Source organism: Momordica charantia (genome assembly GCF_013281855.1).
Source record: "Momordica charantia cultivar OHB3-1 chromosome 5 unlocalized genomic scaffold, Mcharantia_2.0 BLBB01000005.1, whole genome shotgun sequence".
NCBI classification, from domain to species: Eukaryota; Viridiplantae; Streptophyta; class Magnoliopsida; order Cucurbitales; family Cucurbitaceae; genus Momordica; species Momordica charantia.
In genome coordinates, this window is record NW_028275163.1 from 23,917,195 (window position 1) to 23,939,999 (window position 22,805).

The 22,805-nt window shown below is 34.3% G+C and overlaps 2 protein-coding genes across 4 annotated transcripts; both read left to right on the forward strand.

The window, feature by feature from the left end:
- Window positions 1-3,105: 3,105 nt before the first annotated feature.
- Window positions 3,106-9,965, forward strand: LOC111014977 (phosphatidate phosphatase PAH1). Of its 3 annotated transcripts, XM_022289861.2 has the most exons (12): window positions 3,110-3,323; window positions 3,437-3,502; window positions 3,978-5,594; window positions 5,687-6,276; window positions 6,365-6,438; window positions 7,261-7,345; window positions 7,790-7,876; window positions 8,101-8,173; window positions 9,104-9,147; window positions 9,229-9,357; window positions 9,458-9,556; window positions 9,696-9,965. In XM_022289861.2, the coding sequence occupies exons 3-12, from the start codon at window positions 4,154-4,156 to the stop codon at window positions 9,747-9,749; spliced, it is 2,676 nt and encodes an 891-aa protein (XP_022145553.1). In that variant the 5' UTR covers window positions 3,110-3,323; window positions 3,437-3,502; window positions 3,978-4,153; the 3' UTR covers window positions 9,750-9,965. The 3 variants fall into 3 exon arrangements, with proteins under 3 accessions (XP_022145554.1, XP_022145553.1, XP_087980235.1); XM_022289862.2 differs by lacking the exon at window positions 3,437-3,502 and having other exon boundaries at window positions 3,106-3,257; XM_088124109.1 differs by lacking the exon at window positions 3,437-3,502.
- A 3,295-nt stretch (window positions 9,966-13,260) lies between these two features.
- On the forward strand, window positions 13,261-16,249 carry LOC111015086 (putative membrane-associated kinase regulator 4). Its single transcript, XM_022290001.2, has one exon. The coding sequence runs from the start codon at window positions 13,939-13,941 to the stop codon at window positions 14,794-14,796; it is 858 nt and encodes a 285-aa protein (XP_022145693.1). The 5' UTR covers window positions 13,261-13,938; the 3' UTR covers window positions 14,797-16,249.
- Window positions 16,250-22,805: the final 6,556 nt, after the last annotated feature.

The following is a 22,805-nucleotide window of genomic DNA, read 5'->3' on the forward strand; positions in this document are numbered from 1 at the left end:
TTAGTTTAGTTTCAAATTTAGATCTATATAATAAATTCATATTTTCAAAATGAATGTATTGAAAATGAATTTTGTGTTTAATATGAGTAAGAAGAAGTTGGATTTTTTTTTGTTAATATTGTTATGTTAAAAATTATTCTAAAAAATATTCCAATAATAATGTTTGAAAGATAGTTGGTCTCGGACCTGTGAATAGTCATTAGATCAATAGACGACTTTTAGACATGTCATTCATTCGACGCCACATCTGATTTTGACTTTTTTTTTTTAAATCAAAACGTGGTCGAGACTACGAATTCGGTGGACATTTTGAAGCCGTTAAAAAAAACGCACACAAATCATTATAATATTATATGATACAAAATAAAACACCAATAATGAAATTATATGTTGGTGTATTGGGTAAGTGCTTGATGCCCGTAGACTTGTGTTCAAGATTTATCATATTCATTTGTTTTTGTTTTGATATTATTATTGTTAGCTTTCGATTAAAATAATAATAATAATTTTTTTTAATAAATTTTTTTTAGTTTATGATTTAATAACTAATAATTAGATAAATAAAAATTTTCAAACAAAAATAGGAAAGTAGAAAGTTTAAAATAAGATTATCTTATTATTATTATTATATTTATAAATAAATAATAATAATAAGTATGTATATATTATCTCCCAAAAAATGTGTGTATATATATATATATATATATAATGGTTATAATTTTCAATTTTTTTTATATATATAATAAATATATTTTTAAATGAATAAAATATTATAGCTAATAATAAGAAGAGGAGGTAGAAAGTTGGTTATTTTATTTGGAAAAAAAAGATATATAATGATTATCTTGATTATCTTGATTTTTCAATAATTTTTTTAGTTAAATAAATAAAGAGAAATGTTATACATAGAAAAGTTATATTATATGGATATTTTATGTCATATTCGAAATAATCTATTATATGGCTCCATTCATCCTTTGTGAGTACAATCATGAAGGTTGAATATCTTGATAAATACAATTAAACATACTTTAGAAATACAAATGATGAAACTTTGCATGTATTTTCTCTATAAATAAGTTAACGGACTACTTTTAAAATGTTTGTTTTTATTTATGGCGTCACTTTTTTTTAATACTGCTGTTATTAGGGTATATCCGTCAAAGTTTACAACATTTCGTAGATAATAAGCCCAGTTATTAGGCCCAAGCCCATGAAACTGAGATAAGGCCCAACTTTGTTCAGGCCTACCAACGGTCCCAATGAACCATCGTGGACAAGGTTTCGGGTGGTTTCGTTCGGGTATTTCATGGACAAGGTTGGGCAGCCCAAAACAATTACTGTATTCTCTCTTAGCCCAATAAACCAGGCCCAATACCTTCACAAAATACTATTAAGAGTTTTACATTAATTTGAGAAAAAATAAAATGCACAGTATAACTTTAACAATCAAGATTATGAAAAGAGAACAACAAAATAGCAAGGGGATAATTGGTTTGGCTCAAATCAAACAAAAACGAAGTCGAAGTGACAACAAATGAAGGATTTACTAGGAAAAAAAAACCAAACTATCGGGCAACCCACTGTTGAAACGAACCAAGTTGATAAATCGATGGTGTGTCGGTTCGGTTTGATGATTTAACCAGTTTGGATATTCTGCGCAGGTTTGGGTCGGTTTGTATGGAAATCATGTTTATATAATGGTTTACTTGATTTTCAAAATGGGTTGGCTGGTGACTTGGATTTAATTTTAAATGAAGGGGATGAGTCATGTCATGGCATGTGTTGCTGGGAGGGGTGAGAAATTAAGAAAAAAAAATTAATTGGTTAGGTGGGTTTTTTACTCAATTTGGGTAAGTCGAAATCGACAATAGATTAATTGCAATTTATGTAGTTGTCAGTTGAATCGACCTCTTGCACTCCTATGGTTCAAGTACAAAATTCAATTAGGTATTTATTTAATATTCAAATCTCTCACTGTCATTATATAAAAATATATGTGCTTCTTTAGAGTAAGATAGCAACATTATAATTGTGATGGTGAGAATTTGAATCCAAATATTATTGATGAATTATTTATTGAGCAAAGTTCCTATGGACTAGTTCCGAAAAAGAGAGAATAAAAAAGAAAAAACAATGTCAATTTGTTGCATGATTGCATTGAATTGACTGTGTTGTTTAAGTCAAGCCAACAAGTTAACATCAATTATTGGCCAACATGAGTGGAATTTAATGTTTAAGATATTTGTACTTATTTGTTTTATATTTATGTATTATTTAAAAAATACACCCGTAGATTTTAGGTGAAGATTAGGGATTACAAAAAAAAAATGTGGGACTTGGTCCCTATAGATATGTGATTTGATTAGATCGAAGAATTTTTTGTTTGATTCGAGTACGGGATTAAATCAAAAATTTTAATATGGGTCTAGGAAGAGATGGGGAAGGGTATCCCCACCCCGGCCTCAACCGTGCCTCATTTAATATTTAAATAATTATTATATATAATAAAATTAATAATATAAATATGTGTACAAATATTTATTATATTATATTACAATATTTCAAAAAAAAAAAAATAAAATATTTTTTAAAAAGTATATTCTAAAAAAATAAATAATAAAAGGGGAATCTCATCATATCATGGACGAGCCTGCGCAAAGAACATATCCCTGTTTAGAGAATCCCAAACCATGTCTTCATCTCCGTCTAGAAATTGTAAGGATGGAAGAAAAATTCCCATGGAGACGGGAGTGGCCCCGACCTGTTCATTTGTCATTTTTAATGAAAACTTGATTGTATTGACATTAAAATAATTACTAGATTAAATGTCACAAAAGAAAACTAACTAAAAAATACAGACATTAATTATCAAAATTTGTTGTTTGCAAAATCCTCATAAAAAAGAAAAGCATAGAGTAAAAATTAGGCACATTTTTCAGGTTTGAACACATGTTGGGACCAAGAACAGGGGATTTGGCAGACGCGGATGCCATTTTGGAAACAATAAAAAGAAAAAAAAAGAGTTATTTTTTTAATAAATATTTTTATTTTAAACAAAAATGAAATGACATGAATTCAATACACGACTTCCACGAGGTTTGTTGTTGTCTGGTTCCACGCCGGGAAAACATTTATCAGACACGAAATCTTTCTTAATCTCCAAAACACCCCTTCATTTCAGATCAAACCCACAATCCAAATGCCTCAAAACCCCGGATCAGATCGGCAATTTCCCTCTCCAAGAGGCCATTTTCGTAATTCCATCTCCCCTTTACCTATGTAATGCTTATGGTTGTCCATGGAGGAGATATCTCATTCTGGTTTTTTTCTTTCTTTTCTTCTTATTTCTTATTTCTTATTTCTTTGTCGTCCAAGTGATTCTTTGAATGCCTCCAAGAAAATTTACGACATTAAATTTCCGACCCACTTGCAGAAACCTCAACATTCCCTAAATTTTTCGTTGCCAACAGAAGAAAAACGCAGAAAAGATTGAAAAAATGTATGTTCTTCTTTTACCTTCGAGCGGTGGAATTGGCGGCAATTTCTTTTCCTCATAATCTTTATGATCACTATTGATTTTGCTGGGATTTTCTTTTCATCTGTAAATGCGTGTGTGCCAGAACTCCCCCTTTAGCACGTGTAGGAAAATTTTGAGTTTCCATAATTCAATGCGATTAATGATTCACCTTAAAATTTCGTATCCTACGCGAAATTAGCTTCGGGTTTGGCTTTGTTTCTGGGGAATTCATGCCAAAGAATTTAATTGTTGGATTCTGATTGTCTTGTTCATTCTGCTGTTTGTGATTAGATTGGAATCATGGCTGGAATTTTTTTTTTTAATCTTTTTGCTTCCCCAGTTTCATTAAAAAGAAATGGTGGCTTTTTAGGGTTTGAATTTACTCTATCTCTGTTGCCTTCAGAATGGTTTTTGTCATTGTTCTTCTTGAATTTAACGTAGTAAAATTTCTCTGTAGATGGTGGTTATAACCGAAGATTGAAAAGGATTCAAGTTGTAAAATATTAAATTTATCTCACAAGTGCTGGAGGATATAAATTATGCCAGGTTTGGTTGTAAGGAAAGAGATAAGTCAAAGTGAATTTCTGATTGATATTTTTCACAAATTGGAGAGGAAATTAAGCACTCGGACAGATGAATGTAGTTGGCAGAGTTGGGAGTCTCATTTCTCAAGGAGTTTACTCGGTTGCCACACCATTTCATCCGTTCGGTGGGGCAGTCGATATAATTGTTGTTCAGCAGCAGGATGGGACCTTTCGGAGTACGCCTTGGTATGTTCGGTTTGGTAAGTTTCAGGGCGTTCTAAAGGGTGCTGAGAAGATCGTCCACATATCTGTCAATGGCGTGGAATCGAATTTCCATATGTATCTTGATAACTCTGGCGAGGCCTATTTCATTAGGGAAGTCGAAACTCAGGCTGATGGAGTTACAGATGATATGGTTAAGGATGGTGTGATCAATAAAAATTTCATTCTAACAGGTAGACTAGAGCATAGTATCTCAGATTCTAGTGTTGTTCAGCTGCGAGATGAAAGCAATTCTTTGGCGGTAGCACGAATGGAGAGGGCAGAATCTGATGTTGAGCACAGATTCTATGATTTTCAGGATGACCAGTCTTCTGTGGAGGATTTGGTTGAGTTGTCAGAGAGTGAGTCTAATCGATGTGATAATTTAGAAAATGAGAGTTGTGCTGAGTCACAGGCTACAGATTCGGAGGTTATCCTAGTTAGTGTGGATGGCCATGTACTGACTGCTCCGATATTGGCAACTGAACAAAATTCAGAAGATTTGCAGTTAAGTACACCTCAGTTTCATTTGGGGCCTGGTGAAGGGACAGAATTTTGTGAAGACAATGAATTTGCAGGTGAAGATGTCTGGGCAGCTGATTATATGAATCAGCTGAATACATCTACAGATAAGGCTACATCTGATAAAGTTGGTCGTTTGAGCAACGAGTCTAATGATTCTGGGCATAAGCTAGAGGTTTCTGAAGTGGAGGTAAGACATGTCTCTCAAGCTGAAGGATCCTTGGGCACTGAACATCAGGAAAATGATCTTCTTGTGGAGAGTGATTCAGAAGATGTCCGTGTTATAATTGAGAAGGAGATTTTTAAGAGCTGTTTGGAACTATCGGAATTGGCCAAACTGGTTGGAGACACTGATTCCGAAAATGTCGTCTCTTCGTTGGAGGCTCAATATTTAGAGGGTAAATTGAACGAGATTGTTCCACCAGTCTCTGATACCAATGGGAGTATTGTTGATTCCAGAGATACAAATGGAACACATTTAGGTAGTGATTCTGATAGCTCTGATGTCAATGTGGTGCCAGATCTACTTGTTAAAGCTGGTGAAACCGAGGAAAACGTGTCTGGTGAAGAACAAGCCGCTTCAGACAACAAATGTGCTGTTTCTGTTACTAATAATGATCCTTTGAACAACGAACAATTTGACACGATCAAGGGAGTTGAAAAAGTGGACAGTGATTCTCAAGGGCCTTTTGCTGATGATGAGTCTAGAAAGTTAGAGGAATCTCCAGCTGATGATTTTTGTGCAAGAATACAACCTCATTTAACAAGTATCTTTTCATTGAAATTTGATCTCAAATCTTGTACTGTATTTTGACACAGATCAGATTGTATATTCTCTAATTACTTCAAATTTATGCAGGGTTTGAAATCTCGCTTTGTGGTAATGAACTTCGTGCTGGTATGGGCTTGCTTGCTGCAGCAGAAGCCTTTGACGCGCATCGTGTATCGGCAGAGGAATTTGAAAAGTCGGCTTCGTCGATTATTAAAAATGACAATCTAATTATCAAAATTGGAGAAAGGTACATGTCGTGGGTGAAGGCTGCTCCTATCGTATTGGGCATGGCTGCATTTGGAATTGATTTAGAAGTGGATCCCAAAGACACAATTTCTGTGGAACAGGATGACTCATTGAACGAATCTCCTATCTCTGCCACTTCCTCCAGCCGAAGATGGAGGCTCTGGCCAAATCCATTTAGAAGGGTTAAAACGCTCGATCACAGTAACAGCAACTCATCAAATGAGGAGATTTTTGTCGATTCTGAATGTACTTTACAGAGCTCACAAGCCGAACAAAGTCCAAGGTTGCAGAATGGCGGGAATGAGTCTTCTAAGAGGCAACTTGTGAGGACAAATGTTCCAACGACTGAGCAGATAGCGTCTTTGAATCTGAAAGAGGGCCAAAACATGATAGCTTTTACTTTTTCAACCAGGGTTCTCGGGACGCAAAAGGTTTCAGTCTAGACTCAGTATTTTATATGTACACGATAACCACTTTATCATATTTTTTATATGATGCGACTAAAATTCTTTTTAACAGGTCGATGCTCATATTTATCTGTGGAAATGGAATGCCCGAATTGTGATTTCTGATGTTGATGGGACTATTACCAAGTGAGGCTTCTATACTCTGGAATATATAGGCTGTTGCCCTTAAGTCCTATAAGTTCCTATAAGGATTGCTGATTTCACATCTGACTTTTAGTCATCTGCATTCGCAAGCAAGAGAATAATAATGACCCCCTCAAGATTTATACTAGTGGTTACTAGGCGGTTCGGTTATGCCACTTTTTGCTTTATGATAGTGGTCTCTTACTTTGACAGAAATTGCTTGCTTCCCCATTATGATAATATTTTTGGTTAAATGACGAGTTTGGTCCTTGAACTTTTGGTTTTGTGTTTAATAGGTTCCAGAAGTTTAAAAAGTGGTTAATACGTCCCTAAGTTTTTAAGGTTGTGTCTAATAAAATTATTGAAAGGTTTTTTAACTTTTAATTTTGTGTGTAATAGGTCACACCTATTGGACATTTTTTTTTAAAAATTTAGGCACCTATTAGACACAATGTTCCATCATATTTTGTGTCTAATAAGTCGCTAACCTTTCAATTTGGTACTTGATAAGTTCATGAATCTAAAAAAATGTCTAATAGATTAGGAACCTTTAGGTGATGCATTGAGAGCCGTTCCATGGAGGATTTCTGACACAAAGTTTAAGGACCAACATGATATTTTTTAAATACAAGAACCTGTTAACACAACAAAAGTGTAGGACTAGGAACCTAGTTGACACAACTCTAAAAGTTTAGGGACCGGTGTTTTTTTTCCTCTGCTTGGGGGGGGGGGGGGGGGGGTGGGGTGGTGTGGGGGTGTGTTTAGCCTTTGCAATGATGCATGGGCAATAATAACTTGTTAACAATTTTAATTCATATTTTATAGGTCTGATGTGTTAGGTCAATTCATGCCTTTGGTTGGGAAGGATTGGACGCAATCCGGCGTGGCTAGACTTTTCACTGCAATAAAGGTACATCTTCTGCATCTGGACTCCATTTCCACTCTTTACGGTTATTTTATAGCTATTTATCAGATATGATGTCAATGAAGGGAAAGAGGAACTGGGTAATGATGTTTACAATCTCCGAATCGAGCTTGCATATGTATTTCTTGTATAGCGTAATTAGAATTAATTTGAGGCTGAATATACAATAAAATCAGAATATAACATGTTGGTTGGTTGGGGGAATGAAATAATTTTAGTTAAATATAATATGATGTCTCTGCACTCGTAAGCTATGTTACTGAATTGATCAATGATAGGGAAAAAATTAATCAGTGATTCATCAATTGGTGAAGTGTGAAACTTTTTTGTTTTAATCAAATGACTCTTCTGAGCTGCATCATTTGAATACAATAATGTGGTATACTCTGCTGAAGATATTATCTGATGTGGTATATCGGGTCTACTCAGGAGAACGGTTATCAGCTGCTATTTCTCAGTGCACGTGCTATCGTTCAGGCGTATCTTACCCGAAGTTTCTTACTCAACCTAAAACAGGTTCCATTGATACAAACTGCTGGCGACTGTCTTTTTATTTTTCAAAATTTGTTATTATTATTGAAATATTTGTCTAGGCCAGACCTGCTACCTGAAAATTTTGATTTGTATTATCGCCATCTCTCATTCTGCTTGATTATTTGTACTGATGACCAATATTGTGGTGCCTATATAAGGCTAATAGTAAGAGTATGAATTTGATAAATAGTTCTGCTATGCTGCAGGATGGAAAAGCTTTACCAAGTGGACCGATTGTTATCTCACCAGATGGACTGTTTCCTTCATTATTTCGAGAGGGTGAGATCTTTTACTCAGAAAGTTTCGATGAATCACTAGCTTTCATGAAAGTTAGAACTTGATAACTTTTAAAGAACCAACACTCTAGTTTGAGCAGAGTATCTGTTTTCTCGTCTAATTTCTTCATCCATGACAAACAAACCGCCCTTCCCAAACAAACATACCGTGGGAGGGTCGGCATACCCTTGAACTGCAATGCTCCCTGAACTAAAGAGTAATTGGGACAACTCAGGTCTTACTGCAGGTCTCCTCTAATTTTGGAGAGGACTGTATTGTGCTCCGTTTACCAAATAATCTAACCCATGATAGCTGCCATTCTATCTGCTATTACTAACTCCCTCAACTAACTAACAGCCTATCGTTACCAACTGTGTTAACTAATTCTTAGCATGCCTAGCATAAGTGAACCAGATGTGAGACCAGTTATACCAGCTAGCGCAACCAACTCGATAATGGTGACCAAATCTTTGGTAATGGCTCATAAGACCAAGAAATCCCATGAGCAGGCACAATGTGAATTGTGACACAGATACTAAATCTGAGAACAGGCAACTTTGCACTTCTCTTGATTATCTGCTACATGCTGTTCGTCTATGGCTTTAAAACTTTGTTCATAAAAGATTGAAAGGTAGGAGTATTCGTCCCTCACGTGCGTAAAGAGCCATTTTATGCTCGTCTTCGTTCTCAATCCTAATTTGACGATATCTAGATTTGAGATTAATTTTCGAGAATACAGTAACTCCTCTATGATGGGAATAGGGAATTTTCAGTATTGTTTCCCAGTTCAAAGCTTTGATACCCCTGATAAAGCTATAAGCTCTTATTACTTCAATATGTGAAAAATTGAAGTAATATTTTTCTAATCTTTGATTTGTGGTTTCCTTTACCTATATTATATAATTGACTTTGCGTTTCGTTTATCTATGGCAGTGATAAGAAGAGCACCTCATGAATTTAAGATTGCATGTTTAGAGGTAAAACAGCTGATCTTCATCATTATGCTGATATGATGGGTAGTTTTTTCTTACTTTTCTTCTGATTAAAAATAAACGCAGGATATTAAGAAACTTTTCCCTCCTGACTACAATCCATTTTATGCTGGGTTTGGGAATAGAGACACAGATGAGCTGAGCTATCGAAAAGTTGGGATTCCGAAAGGAAAGATCTTTATAATTAACCCCAAGGTATTCAATTATCCAACTCTGATGAACTTTTTGTGCATTACTTTTATTGAGTAGCAATTTGGCATTCACTTATAACCACAAACTTCGCGTCTGTTTACAGGGGGAAGTAGCAATTAGTCATCGCATTGATGTCAAGTCTTACACATCTTTGCACACACTCGTTAACGACATGTTCCCACCGACTTCACTAGTTGAGCAGGTAACAAAGATAAAATCCTTAAGATCTGTCATGTTTGAATACAATATCGAAAATGTTAGAAAATAAGTGAAAAAGTTGTCTGAAGACTGGTTTCGTTATGTTAGCGCTAACACTGCCTTCATCGTTTGTATCCGTGCAGGAAGATTTTAATGCGTGGAATTTTTGGAAAATGCCATTGCCTGACGTTGAGTAGCCATTGCCTAGAGAAGATTGGTTTCTACAGAGAAAAAAGATCAAAGTGGCTTTTTCTTCCACACAAGGCAGACAAGTACTTGAAATTCTTCGCTTTTTCCATGTTTTCTTCCACAAGTAATTTTGACAGACAGCCACTGGAGCAGTGTTTGAAGCTGTAGCTATTTGGTTGGATCAAGCAAGTTCCTATGAAATAAAAGTAAAGTTATTAGTTGAATTTGTCTCTCAATCTTGTCTTCTTCTGCTTCCATTTTGGTTATGTTACATTCAGATATACCTAATTCATTAATTTACAGAATAATCAACTCAAAACTTTTGTTCTTGCTGATGATGCTTTGAAGGAAAGAAATGCTGTCATATACTAAAAATTAAAATCCTTGTAAAGGGTACAAAACTAAATGGTGGGGAAATTGATAATACAAAACTTAGGTCTCCGAGTTTTTTTGAAGTTCTTAGACAACATTTCTCAATTTGTCTGTCATCCTTGCACAAGGGTATACTAATCTTTTCTGGTACATTCCTGCACAATGGTATACTAATCTTTTCTGTTACATTCCAATTTATTGGATGTCCTCGAAGGGACATCTATTAGAAACTACACTGAAGACTCATTGACAATTTTTTTAATCCAAGGACCTATTCGACTTAACTTTGAAAGTTCATAGACCAAACTTATAATTTAACCAAAAAACATTTTTTAGGGTTGCATAGCTACTTTAGACACGACATTGAAGACCTATCAGACATTTTTTTAAATCCAGAGATCCTATTAGACTCAACTTTGAATGTCCATAGATGAAACTTGTAATTTAACCAAAAAAAAAAAAAAAAACTTGGGAATGTTTGTCCAGTTACTTTAGATTTAATGCCTTGTCAATTAACCTCCCAACATATGGACCAGGCTAAAAACCACCCAAATGGCAGCTCTCTATCTTTATCTCTCTCTCTCACTATCGAATGTGGGACTTGAAGAAACCTCCTTTAGACATATGGGCTAGCTTTTAATTTCATGGATGCTTCTAGTAATCAGATAAAGAATAACACTGAAAGACACAGCTGCTTGCCCTTAACCTGTTCTACATAAGATACATCCTTATCTTCTCCAAAACCATGTTCTCCTCCCCACTCTCCCTTAGCTGTATCGAACACGTTATGTTCAATGGAAACTTGCTGAAAAAATCCAGAACACTGTCAATGTCTTCATCTCGTTAGAGATTATGAAGCAGTATCCTTTAGCAGACACCGCAAAATATCAAGTTTCTTTTGACAAATAGATCAAAAGTGGCCTTTAGTTTTCCACGGAGACTTAAATTGCAACATCTCTTAAAGTACGGGGATTAAAACGTTACACACGAAAGTTAAACGGACAAAAACGTTACCAGGGTCGTAATATATGAACTGAAAATGTGCTGCTATTTGCTGCAAAAGCCTCTTGAGTTCAGTATGAAGCTGTAGTCATTTTATGGAGAAGTGCAAGAAGAATTTGAGTAGTCCTTGGGAGGAAGCAACTTTTGTTAAGGCAAATAGAATGATAATTAGAAAACAAATTTTAAGCAGAAGCATTCAAATGCGTCAAATTTCAAACATCATTCCATGTCCTATCTTGACGTACAGATGTTCTATTCCTTTATAGCAAAATAAACCATAATTCAAGAAGTCGGCTGACTAGAAAACACAGTATTTCCCCGAAAAGGAGGATCCTGAATGATTTTCTTCAACAGAAAAGTTCAGTTATAATTCTTTCATGTTTCTCAGTGAAAAGTTGACACAACTTGTAGCTTGGAGGCATGTGTTAAAGAGTTTCTAAGGTCTATAATTGTTGAGGAGTTGTCTTGGCAAACCAAGAATTCGTTAAAACCAAATTCTACCGACAACAGTATATCAAAAGAGAAGGAAAAAAAGACAGAATTTACAAACAGTAATCTCGTGGATTTTCTTTTACTGATTCAAAAGAAATTCTGAAGTAAGAAAAGAAAGAGAACAAAATATAATGTAAGATGTCCCTCTATTCCACAGCAATGAAGAGACGCCAAATAGTGAACATATGGCTATATTTGTTTCAACAAATCCATTCGTTGCTGTTTGCATCTAACAAATTTTCACATCACTTGGTTCACTAATATACAGAGCAATAACCAATAGCTTATTTAACACTGATGTTGATTTAATCAAGTTTACAATTGAATAATGATTGTCCAGTGTTATAATTCCTGCACACCCACCCCACAACAGGTTTTATTACAGGACAGCTTGTGATGTTCATATTGATTTATTATACGTCTCTGCATCTAATTGGGTAGACCTCATGCAATAACAGTCTTAGCTCTACTGTGAATTAGCATTTTCTTTCGGAGGGAATAAGGTATTGGGACACAGAGGGAATAGTTTCTTCTCGCTGACTCGTAGCTCCAAAAGACTCCCTCCTCGCAAGTTTTTTAAGTGCTTTCAAATTTGCAAGAATAGAAGCCTTTCTTTTTTGTACATTTCTGCAACAGTATAAAGGAAACCGAGAAACTTGCAACAAGCGAGAAAATTTTCCCTTTTTCAATTACAAAAATGGGAAGATGGGCCCACTATTACAATATTAGTAAAGGCGCCTTAGAATACCTCTCGATATAGGAACGGGCTTTTTCTTGCTCATTAGCACTCCCCCTCCACCCACTTTTTTTTTTTTCCCTCTCTATAGATTATAAGACTGCGGTGTGTGGGGTTGCAAAAAAAACCTTCTTTAAACATATGGGCTAGCTTTCAGTTGGAATCAAGTCTTATGGATATACTGCCAGTTATCAGATGTTTGGCAGAAGAAAAGTAGAGAAAAAACAGTCCTTAGAATGAAATGAAAGCCAAAGTTCCAGTTGTTAGATTCTGTTCAGGAAAACAATCCTAGTACAGAAGGAAACAGCCTACATAATAAGTATACCTTGGTACATCTGGAAATTCCCATGAAAGTACAAACAATCCCATTTTTCAGTATATTGGGTCGTTATTGAAATTATTTATTCTCCAGCACTGTTTTGAAGCAATTGGGGGCAATTACTTTCCTTTGGAACTTGCTGCAAAAGACAACAACACTGTCAACATCCTGATGTTGTGGGAGATTCTCACGCTGTTTGTTCTATTATCATTTAAGTAGAAGACAAGAGTGGTTGGTTGAATAAGAGAGCTCATTAGTTGGTGTTCCCTAAGATTTTTCCTCCCTTTCCCTTTTCCACTTTCCCTTTGCTTTTTGCTGATTGTCTCTTACGTGTCAATCACTTACTTGAAATTTTCCTCAGGGTCTTCGCCTTTTTCCCTTTTGAATATATATTTTCCAAGAAGTGTTTTAACTTTTGTCCTTTTGCCTTTTAAGGCTAGGTGGGTTCTCATATTTCTCATGATTTATAGATAGCAGAAAGCAAAAAAAGGGAAAAGTTTTACTTTCTCATCTGTTTATGTTTAAAATGCTTGATTTTGAGATCTTATGTCAGAGTAAATGACAAGATATGGTAGATAGACCATACAGGATTTACATGATATGAAGTGTAGATTTACTTCTATGGAAAAAAAAACAAGAGGAACTTCACTGATATGACACTACTAAAATAGTACCCAGAAAACGCTCACGAAATATGCTGCAAAACATTTCGCAACAATCGACGTGCTCTTTCGCCTAAAATGCCTTAAGCACTGGACTTCTAGATCAAACAGGTTTCTTAGACTTGTTCCTCTCTCTCTCAACTTGAACATTTTCTCATCTGATTGAGCCACCTTTCAGTTACTGCCCAAATTTTCCAGAGTTCAAAGTAAAAATATGAAAAATTCATATTTTCCATGGAGTTCTGCAGTCTATACTTTCTATTCTAATTTGCACATAATTTTCTGAAACTTCTTTTTTTACGTTACAGCCTTCCTTATTTCAATCATAGTTTTGAGAATTGAGATGAATTTGAAAAGAGGACCACACTCATTCATGTCAAATGGATCTCTGCTTCTCTCTCTACTTTTTCCTTCCTTCTGTCACATGTTAAATTGACCCTTACAATTCTCTTCTTGGAAGTATTCAAAATATCTAGGTTAAGTAACTTTAAGCATGGAAATGGTTGTCACTATAAATACAGACCATTTTCATTCTAAAGAGCAGCACTTCCTCCACCCCTTTCCTTCATCAAGCTCTGAAAAGTAGGAAAAAGCAAGCAAAGAGAGAGAGAGAGATGGCCATTGGACAATTCTCATGTACTTACACAGAGGATTACATTGAAATGGATATAAGTTCTTCCAACTTTTGTTACTCGCTGAATTCTCCGCCTCAAACGAGAGAGTTTGAGTTTCAAATGAATTCGGTTTCCCTCGAAAGGGAAGCGGCCATTTCACCGGCCGATGAACTTTTCTACAAGGGAAAACTTCTTCCTCTCCATCTCCCACCTCGCATACAAATGGTCCAAAAACTCATTCAAAACTCCAATGCACACCACGAGACCACACCTTGTTTTGAAGAAAACTTCCAAATCTCCTTCATCTCTAGCTCCTCTGCTTCCTCTGCTAATGCAAGCATTTACACTCCTCTTGAGACCTTCAACTTTTCACCCGTCGAGTCGTGCAGGTTCAGTTTCGAGCTAAAACCTGTTGAGCATTGGACAAATACCGAAATGGGAGGCCACCAAAAGCTAAGACAGAATAAGCAATCCTCTTTGTTTCAGAAATTTAAGGCCTCACGAGCATACGTTCGATCCCTCTTCAGTAAGTCTGCCTGTACAGATGAGTCCTGTGCTAAATTAGCAGAAAATAGGCCAAAAAGAAAAGAACTAGGCTTTAAAAGAGACCATTTTACAGCCGCATTGGTTGACAAAGACAGAGTTAGACAGAGGAGGGCTTCATTCTCTGCAACTAAACCTTCCTGTTCATCCTCTGTATCTTCATCCGGTTCTTCCTCCTCGTCTTCTTCTTTCTATTCGAGCTCGAGTGGGTTGTTTGATCCACAAGTACTGAAGAGATGCAGCAGTGCGAATTCGGAGATGGCACGTTCCATCGAAGGAGCTATAGCTCACTGTAAGCATTCTCAGTTCCTATGATTTCACTCAAAGAAAACTAAAACCAAAGCTGGAGAAATGTTCAAGTCCTTCTCTGCTCAGCAACAATGACCAAGTGATGCAAAGAAGGGAAAAAAAAAAGAAAAGAAGATAAGAGAGAAAGACGGAGCGAAGGAACAACGTCGTGAAACTATCTAGTTTATTGTCTGGCTGTAATGGTGTTGCGTTTATAGCAGCTATATCAGTAAAAGCTCTTTAGTCATGTCAAGTACTATTATGTTCATTTACTGTATTCATTGTCCTCTTCTTTGGCTGATGTTGTTTGTCATGAACAAAAATGAATTGAGCTGTTATTCTCTCTATCCTTTGCCTCTTTAGAAACATTTGAAGAGTGGATTTCCAAGAAAGATATTGCAAATTGCAAATATATATTTATTTATATATGATGACAATGATGATGATCTGTATTTTCCTTTACATGTCTTAACATGAAAGCAAGACCAATTAGATTCAGTTCTGATTTTGCTGATCTATGCTACATAACTCCTTTCCTTTGTCTTGTCATTACTCGTTTAGTCTAGATTCTGCATATAGCATAGTCGAGAACTCGAAAAGAATCTTATCAAGAAGTTCGTCGACAGGATTTTCCTATGGCAGAGAAATCAAATCAAGTCTCGAATGACGAATAGCAGCAGCAAGTAGAGAGTAAGAAGAATTTCATATCATATGGATGCCAAGAACTCTTAAAACTTGCTCAAATGAGAAGCATACCAAGAACATGGTGTTCCCTAAAGATGACAGTAATCTTTAGCATTACAATTTGTGTTGAGTAAGTACCATAAGATTTCTGCTTTAAGAAGTCCTAAAACTTAAAAGTTGGACAAATTAAGGAGAAATGCAAGTTTCAATCCAAACCCATAAAGGAACCATAGAGGCATTCAAGTTTTGATGAAGAATCATTCATAATTTTGGTTGTTCACCTGAGATGATAAGCATTCTCTCAATTGCTTCATTTCATATTTGCGAAACTATCTTTTTATACTCTAATAGTCGTACTACAGAATGAAGGTCAACCTCACTCCAAATAATCACCACTTTCATTCCCTCAGGTAGTAAGAACTCGCTCTCGAGCTAATTTCTTGAAGAACTTTGACATTTTGAAGTTAAAGTCAGATTAAATCCAACATTTTTCACAAACCCATTTGAGCATTTTGAAGATAAAGAAGAAGTTGGTGTCCTGTGAAAGTGAAGCATGTGGGAATTTGTTAAAGATTCAAATAAGGGAGAAGTTGAAAAGTGAGAAGCTTGAAGATATTTCTTTGGATGCAATTAAATTGTCAACTTCTTCCTCTTCAATCTTCATTAATGTATCCCTTTTTCTGTGACCTTCAAGAAAAACCATAAGGAGAAACATGGTACCAATTATTTTATTCCCCTGTTTGCCCCTTTTGCCTTACACTTTTTTCCATAATTATATTGTTTATGAGGTCCCACATTATAGTTTCTTTCCCCTCTTTTCCTAGCTATATTGATGAAATGATTTTACATTTTGAATTCAAATCATTTAAATTTATTTGGGATATACTTTTGATTTTGGTTCACTTTTGTGTCTCTCTATTTTCAAAACATCTATTTTTATTTTATTTTTAACTTTTGTTCATTTTAGTTGTTGTAAATGTTCATTTTGGTATCTATTTGTAAAATTTTATACATAATGGAAATTTTATAATACAAATTTATGGTTATATTTCAAAAATTTTAATAATGAAATGTCATGCTAAAATTATGATTGAACGAAAATGAGGTAAAAATAAAAAATGAATGGACCAAAACGGTCAACAAAATGAATGCTTTGAAAGTATATATGCTAAAATGAATAAAAGTTGTAAGTACACGGACAAAAATATATAGAGACCAAAATTAACTCAAACCATCAGTGCAATGATTAAAATAGTATTTAAACCTTTAAATTTTAAAAAGTTCAGAGTATTCTCGTAAAAAATGAACTTGAAGGAACAAATCCAAAAAGTGCATGTGATTGTGTTGGTACTGAAATAAAATATCTTCATATTATAAAACAAGATGTTACATAATTTGAGTTTGTCACTTATCTTAAAATATATTTATAATACTTCAAAATTAGGGGAAAAATAAACATATTTTTGTCCTTAAAAGTTTACCATAATTATTAATTTATAATTCGATCTCTTAAGCTTAAAAATATCTATTTCAGTCTCTTAAGTTTTAAATTTAGTCATAGTACTTAAAACTTTTAACATATAGCAAATGATAAATCTTCCAAAAGAAAAAAAAAGAAAAGAAAAATAACATGACTTATTTATTTATTTATTATTATTTTTAATATCTTATTTTAACGGATCAAAATTCAATTTTAGCAAATCATAGTCAAGTTTTAATACACTTTTTAAATTTTCTTTTTTAAGCTCAACATTTTAATCGAGAATATATGCCTTAACCAGGCTATGCTCAGGTTGACAATTTTAATATACTAACCTTTATTCCAAATCTGGAAATATTAAATAGTTTTTGTAATTAATCATAAGCTTTAAAAGAAAGTTTAAATCATCCCTGATTTGGTTCTACCCAAGTCCCTACATATTTCTCTGGTCCCCGATTTGTCCAGACCTTATGATGTGTCTTCTGGGAGTCCTTTACCAATTGCTTCTTTGCCTACATATGATAGTTCTATTGGTGATAGTTCTATTGGTGATTCTGTTCCGTCTGGGGATATTTCTCATACTGTAGATATTTCTACTAATGATTCTGCTAGTATTATTGGTTCTCAGCATATTGCATCTACTGCAGCTAGTCCTACGGCTTCCTCTCTACACATTTCTCAGAGTCAGGTTAATGTCCCTGTTCGCCGTTCTACAAGGACTCGCCAACCACCTTTGAGGGATTTTCACTGTCATTTAATTGATGTTGTTCCTATGCCAACATCTTCTCTCAAGTATCCTCTGCAGAATTTTCTGATAGCTTATCCCCATATTATAAGAAATTTGCTCTCAATGTCTCTGCATCTAAATGAGCCTCAATTTTATCATCAAGCTGTACCATTTGCCCGTTGGCGTGAGACCATGCAGTCTGAGTTGCAAGCCATGGAAACTAATCACACTTCGTCTATTGTTCCCTTACCTTTGGGACATCATTCTATTGGATGTAGGTGGATTTACAAAGTCAAAACCAAGTCTGATGGTTCCATAGAGCGTTATAAGGCTCGTTTAGTTGCAAAAGGGTATACTCAACAAGAAGGTCTCGATTATATTGAAACATTCTCTCCGGTTGCCAAATTAGTCACTCTCAAGGTCTTACTTACTCTTGCGGTCTCCATGAGTTGACCCTTAATTCAACTAGATGTCAATAATGATTTTTTGCATGGTGATCTATTTGAGGAGGCCTACATGGATTTACCCTTAGGTTATAAACACAATATGTTGCTTCTAAGGGGGAGCGCCTCGTTTGTCTTCTTCACAAGTCCAATTTGACTCTTGCGGTCAAATTCTCTTGTGCCAATCTAAATCTGATTATTCCTTATTCACTAGAGGTGCTGGAGATACTTTTGTGGCTCTACTTGTATATGTAGACGATATTATACTAACTGGGGCTTCTTCAAAAGCAAACCATACTTCTGAAATTGTCATGGGGTTTCATCTCAAAACCAATTGGCAATGAGAGAAATGGGATCCCATTTTGGACCGAATGCTCGTTTGAGCTTGTGGGCTCTGATACCATATCAATATTCATGAGATTCCATCTCAGAACCAATTGGCAATGAGAGGAGTAGCTCATGTCTATTATAAACCATTGTTAAGTCCCTTCTTTTATCAACGTGGGATCCTTAACAATAATCAGGCTGCTGTCCACATTGCTACTAATCTGGCTTTTCACGAGCGAACCAAGCACATAGAACTTGACTGCCACTTTGTTCGGGATAAGATTGTTTCAAACCTCATCAAGCTTTTACCGATTCGTTCTGCCTCTCAGCTGACATTTTTACAAAGCCTCTCCCTTCCTCTTCTTTTACTGACTTACTGTCCAAGATAGGTGTCTTGAATACCCACACTCCATCTTGAGGGGGAGTATTAGACTTTACTGTTAGTTATTTTGTTATAGTTAGTTATGGCTTTGTGATTATTCTGTAATAGCAGTCTATTTATATGACTTCTTGGTCAATCAATAAAAGTGCAAGAAAAAAGTTTCAAAGCATTACATTATTATGTTTCTAAGATATATTTTTTTAGAGGGGCCTATAAGTCACTTCTTCTCGCACTTTATTCCCTATTTGTATATATTCTCTTGCAAGAGAAACCAAAAAGGAAATAATGTATAATTTTATTCTTTCTCAACCTTCTGCGGCATTTTATTTTCACTTTCTCACCGTTTTATTTCTCATTATAATATATACTTACTTAGATAATAGGTCAACTGGTTAAGATATATATTGTCGATCAAAAAAGCATACGTTTGAACTCCATTACCACATATTGTACTAAGATAATAATTTTGGTTAAAAAAAAAAAACTAAGTTGGTTTATAAATAGTCCAACTTCTTAAAAACGTTTTTTGGTTTGAAATATTTTTAAAATTTTAAAATACAAAATAGAGCTTTGAATTTATTTTATTTTATTTTTAATTTTCAAAATTTGGCTGAGATGTAAATATTTTTTTGAAAAATAGTTTAGAAAAATATAGAAAAATGTTAGTAAATAAACAAATTCTAAAAAAAACATTATAACATTATGAAACAAGCTCCAAGTATAGGATAGAGCACTATAAATCTTAACTTGATCGATTCTCGTTGAAATAATGAGATTTTTAAGCATAGGATATAATTTTTTTTTAAATGATGAAATGAGTAATTTTGATAGATGAAAATTTTAATGGCATAACTCATGATTGAAAAATTATTATATAAAAAATGAATCTTTTATTTTATTTCATCAAATTCTCATGATGGTAATGTTGACCTTTCAAGTCACAATCTATGCACTAATATTCAAATGATTAGTTAATTAGCAACATGCTCACAAGCCACATAATTGTATTCATAAAATAGTAGTGATTATGAATTACTTGATTATGACAGTTAAATAATATACAAAGAAAATATCAAAACAATTGGGAAAGAAAAACTATATAAAAATTACATCTCCTCGATGACTAATGCTTTTAATTTATGATTTTTCTAGTTTAACAATTACGGGATCAGAGATAATAATAAGTGCTTTATCTAGTGAATTGTGCTTGAATTAGTTAAAAAAAAATGTTTGAATATGTGTCAAGTATCTTTTTACTTCTTTAATTTTTTTTTGGCATAATGTATTTTGGTGATTGAATTTGGACATTAAATGTCCATAACTTGTTATCATATGTTTTCTTAATTAAATTTTGTGTGATTTATTGGTAAGACTAGTTTACTAATTTAATTTTGAGTAATGGTAAGTCTAACATTTTATGTTATATATATCTTATATCATTTATGGTTATTAAAAAGAAGTTGGATTTTATTTTGGTTGTTGAACTTTGGTTACGAGTTTTCAACCCTTCTAATTCTTAAATTAAAATAATAATTATTTTGGTTATTGTGATTGGTTTAACCATTAATATTTAATACATATTCTAAGTCATATCATTCACCTGTTAAATAATTAATATTCAAATAGTGATATATATAAAATATATTTTTTTAAAATTTAAACAGATACATGAATATAGTTCAATTAAATAGTAGATTAATTACTTTTAAGTTCAGATCAGATGTTTAGATTCAAAAAAGCTTTTTTAAAATTTTTTTTCCCTTTTTAGATTCAAGAAATAGTGTATTACAAGTTCGAAAATTAAATGAAGAAATGAGATTAGAATACAAAAATTATAATCATGTATATATGTATCGTTATATGAATTTAGTTTTCTTTTAGTTCAATAATTATCGGGTTATGACTTATCGAATCATCAATCATTTAATTGTAAGGCAATGATAATAGATATATCTTAACTACTAGAATTTGTTCGGTTTGTCATTATATTATATTAATTTGGTTAATTTGCTTAGCTGGAAGGAGTTGCCAGCACGTTGTCGTCTGTAAACATTTGTTTAGTAGCTTTTTTGTCGGCTTACCAAAACGACAGATGAGAAGGTACTTTTGGAGCTGTCGTGATCCAAATGTTCGTAAGCACCAGGAGCCGTACGGATTTGCCACTTGTATTTTTATATTAGCAAGTTGGAATTTTTTTTTCTATATTAAAAAAATTGTCACCCAAGTAATGTTATATTTAAAAGACATTCAAAATCATTTTAGTTTATAGGCTTAAAAAATAGACAATTAATATTGATCTTTACCATTAATTTGTTTTTAACGTTAATGAATAACATCGTTTCAACTTTCAAATATGTTTATTAATGAGCATGTTTTGGAGTATTGGGGTCACATAGATATAAGGTGATCGATAGAATAAACTAAAATATTCTTTTCGTTTTTAAAGTTTGGAGATTAAAATAGTTATTTTGGAAATTTAGGAATCAAAATGGATGTTTAATGAAAGTTCAAGGGCTGAAATAGGCATTTAAATTGGCGCGTTTTTTACTTTGTCCGACATGGTTTCCTCCGTGTTTTTCTTGTCCGACATCATTTCCTCCGTGGTTTTTTTTATCCGATATTAAAACCAAGATTTGTTGTAGTGTTTCAAAAGTTGTTAAAATGAAACAAACTTGAAAATTTATGAACTAAAATAAGATCTAAATATAAATAATCTACTTTCAACCGTGATTTGGATTGATTCATCATGATTTGATTAGTGTCACATAGTTGACAAAATTTTTTATATAATAGATAAGATAGATATGAAGCTTTCAATATCATATTCATATGTATGATGTTTCAATACATTGTTCCTAGACTAGCTAGGTGTTTACTTTCTCACATATCTACATTTTTTAGTTTTAATTTTAATTTTCCATTTGATGCTTCTTGCTTGAAACAAAAAGATTATTTATTTTTGCTTAGGAAAAGAACTTTCATTAAAAGAAGACTACCACGAGCAACATATGAAGAGCTTTTCCCTTCAATGCCCATTTCGTAAAAGCCAAGGAAAAAGTTGTTAGTCCAGAAGTCAAATCGAGACGGCCATGTTTTGCCAATAGATCTGTGCAGATCTATTATTCACTCTGTGGACATGCAAGAAAGAGCAAGCTTCAAGATTTAGAGCTGTTGATTGATTGTCGTGGAGTCAAACACATTCAGCCATCGAAAGTTTCCATTTCCCCGCAGAGGAGAGAAATAGTCGAAAGATAGTCGTGTTGGAGGCGAATCTTGGCTTACCACGTGTCATGATCGAAAAGGTGAGTTGGTTAAACACGTGGGCGAAATGGAGAAAGCGGCTCCAAAATACTCAGGTCGACAGTCAGGGTAGGACCTATAGTGCCGAGCTGAGCTGATACAAAGTCCGTAACAGTGTCCCTTCCGTACCCGACAACACGCCGCGATTTTAGGGTGTGTCAGAACCTCTGTCGGGCCCAGTTTCTATAAATAGAAACCTTTGCCTTAAATGCAAGGTACGCAATCCCAAGTAGACTCAGCAGGTTAGCTCGGACTAGAACTAACTTGCTCGTCGGAGTGCTAACCTTGTTTTGCATGTCTCAAGAAGGGTTCAGGGAAGGTGTGGGATCGTTGGCCATAGTTCGTCCTGAGCATTCTGATCTAAATCGTATCCGAACTCAATCGATTTCGGGCTCAAACAAGTCGAATTCCACGGATAGCCGAGAGCAGCCAAGAGAAATTGTAAATTGGAGACCTTCACATGGGGCTCGAAGCTTATCAGTGAACAATGATAGAAGAGAAATTGGGAGGAAACGACACTCAGCTACCAAAATTTGGGCCTGAACTGTCAAAACAAAAAGTTTTGAAGAGAGGATAATGACAAGATAATGTACCCCGAGTATCTCCAACACAATAGTTTTGATATTGTCTGTTTTGGGCATAATCCTCACGAATTTGTTTTTTGTTTCACCCACAAAAAGCCTCGTACCAGTA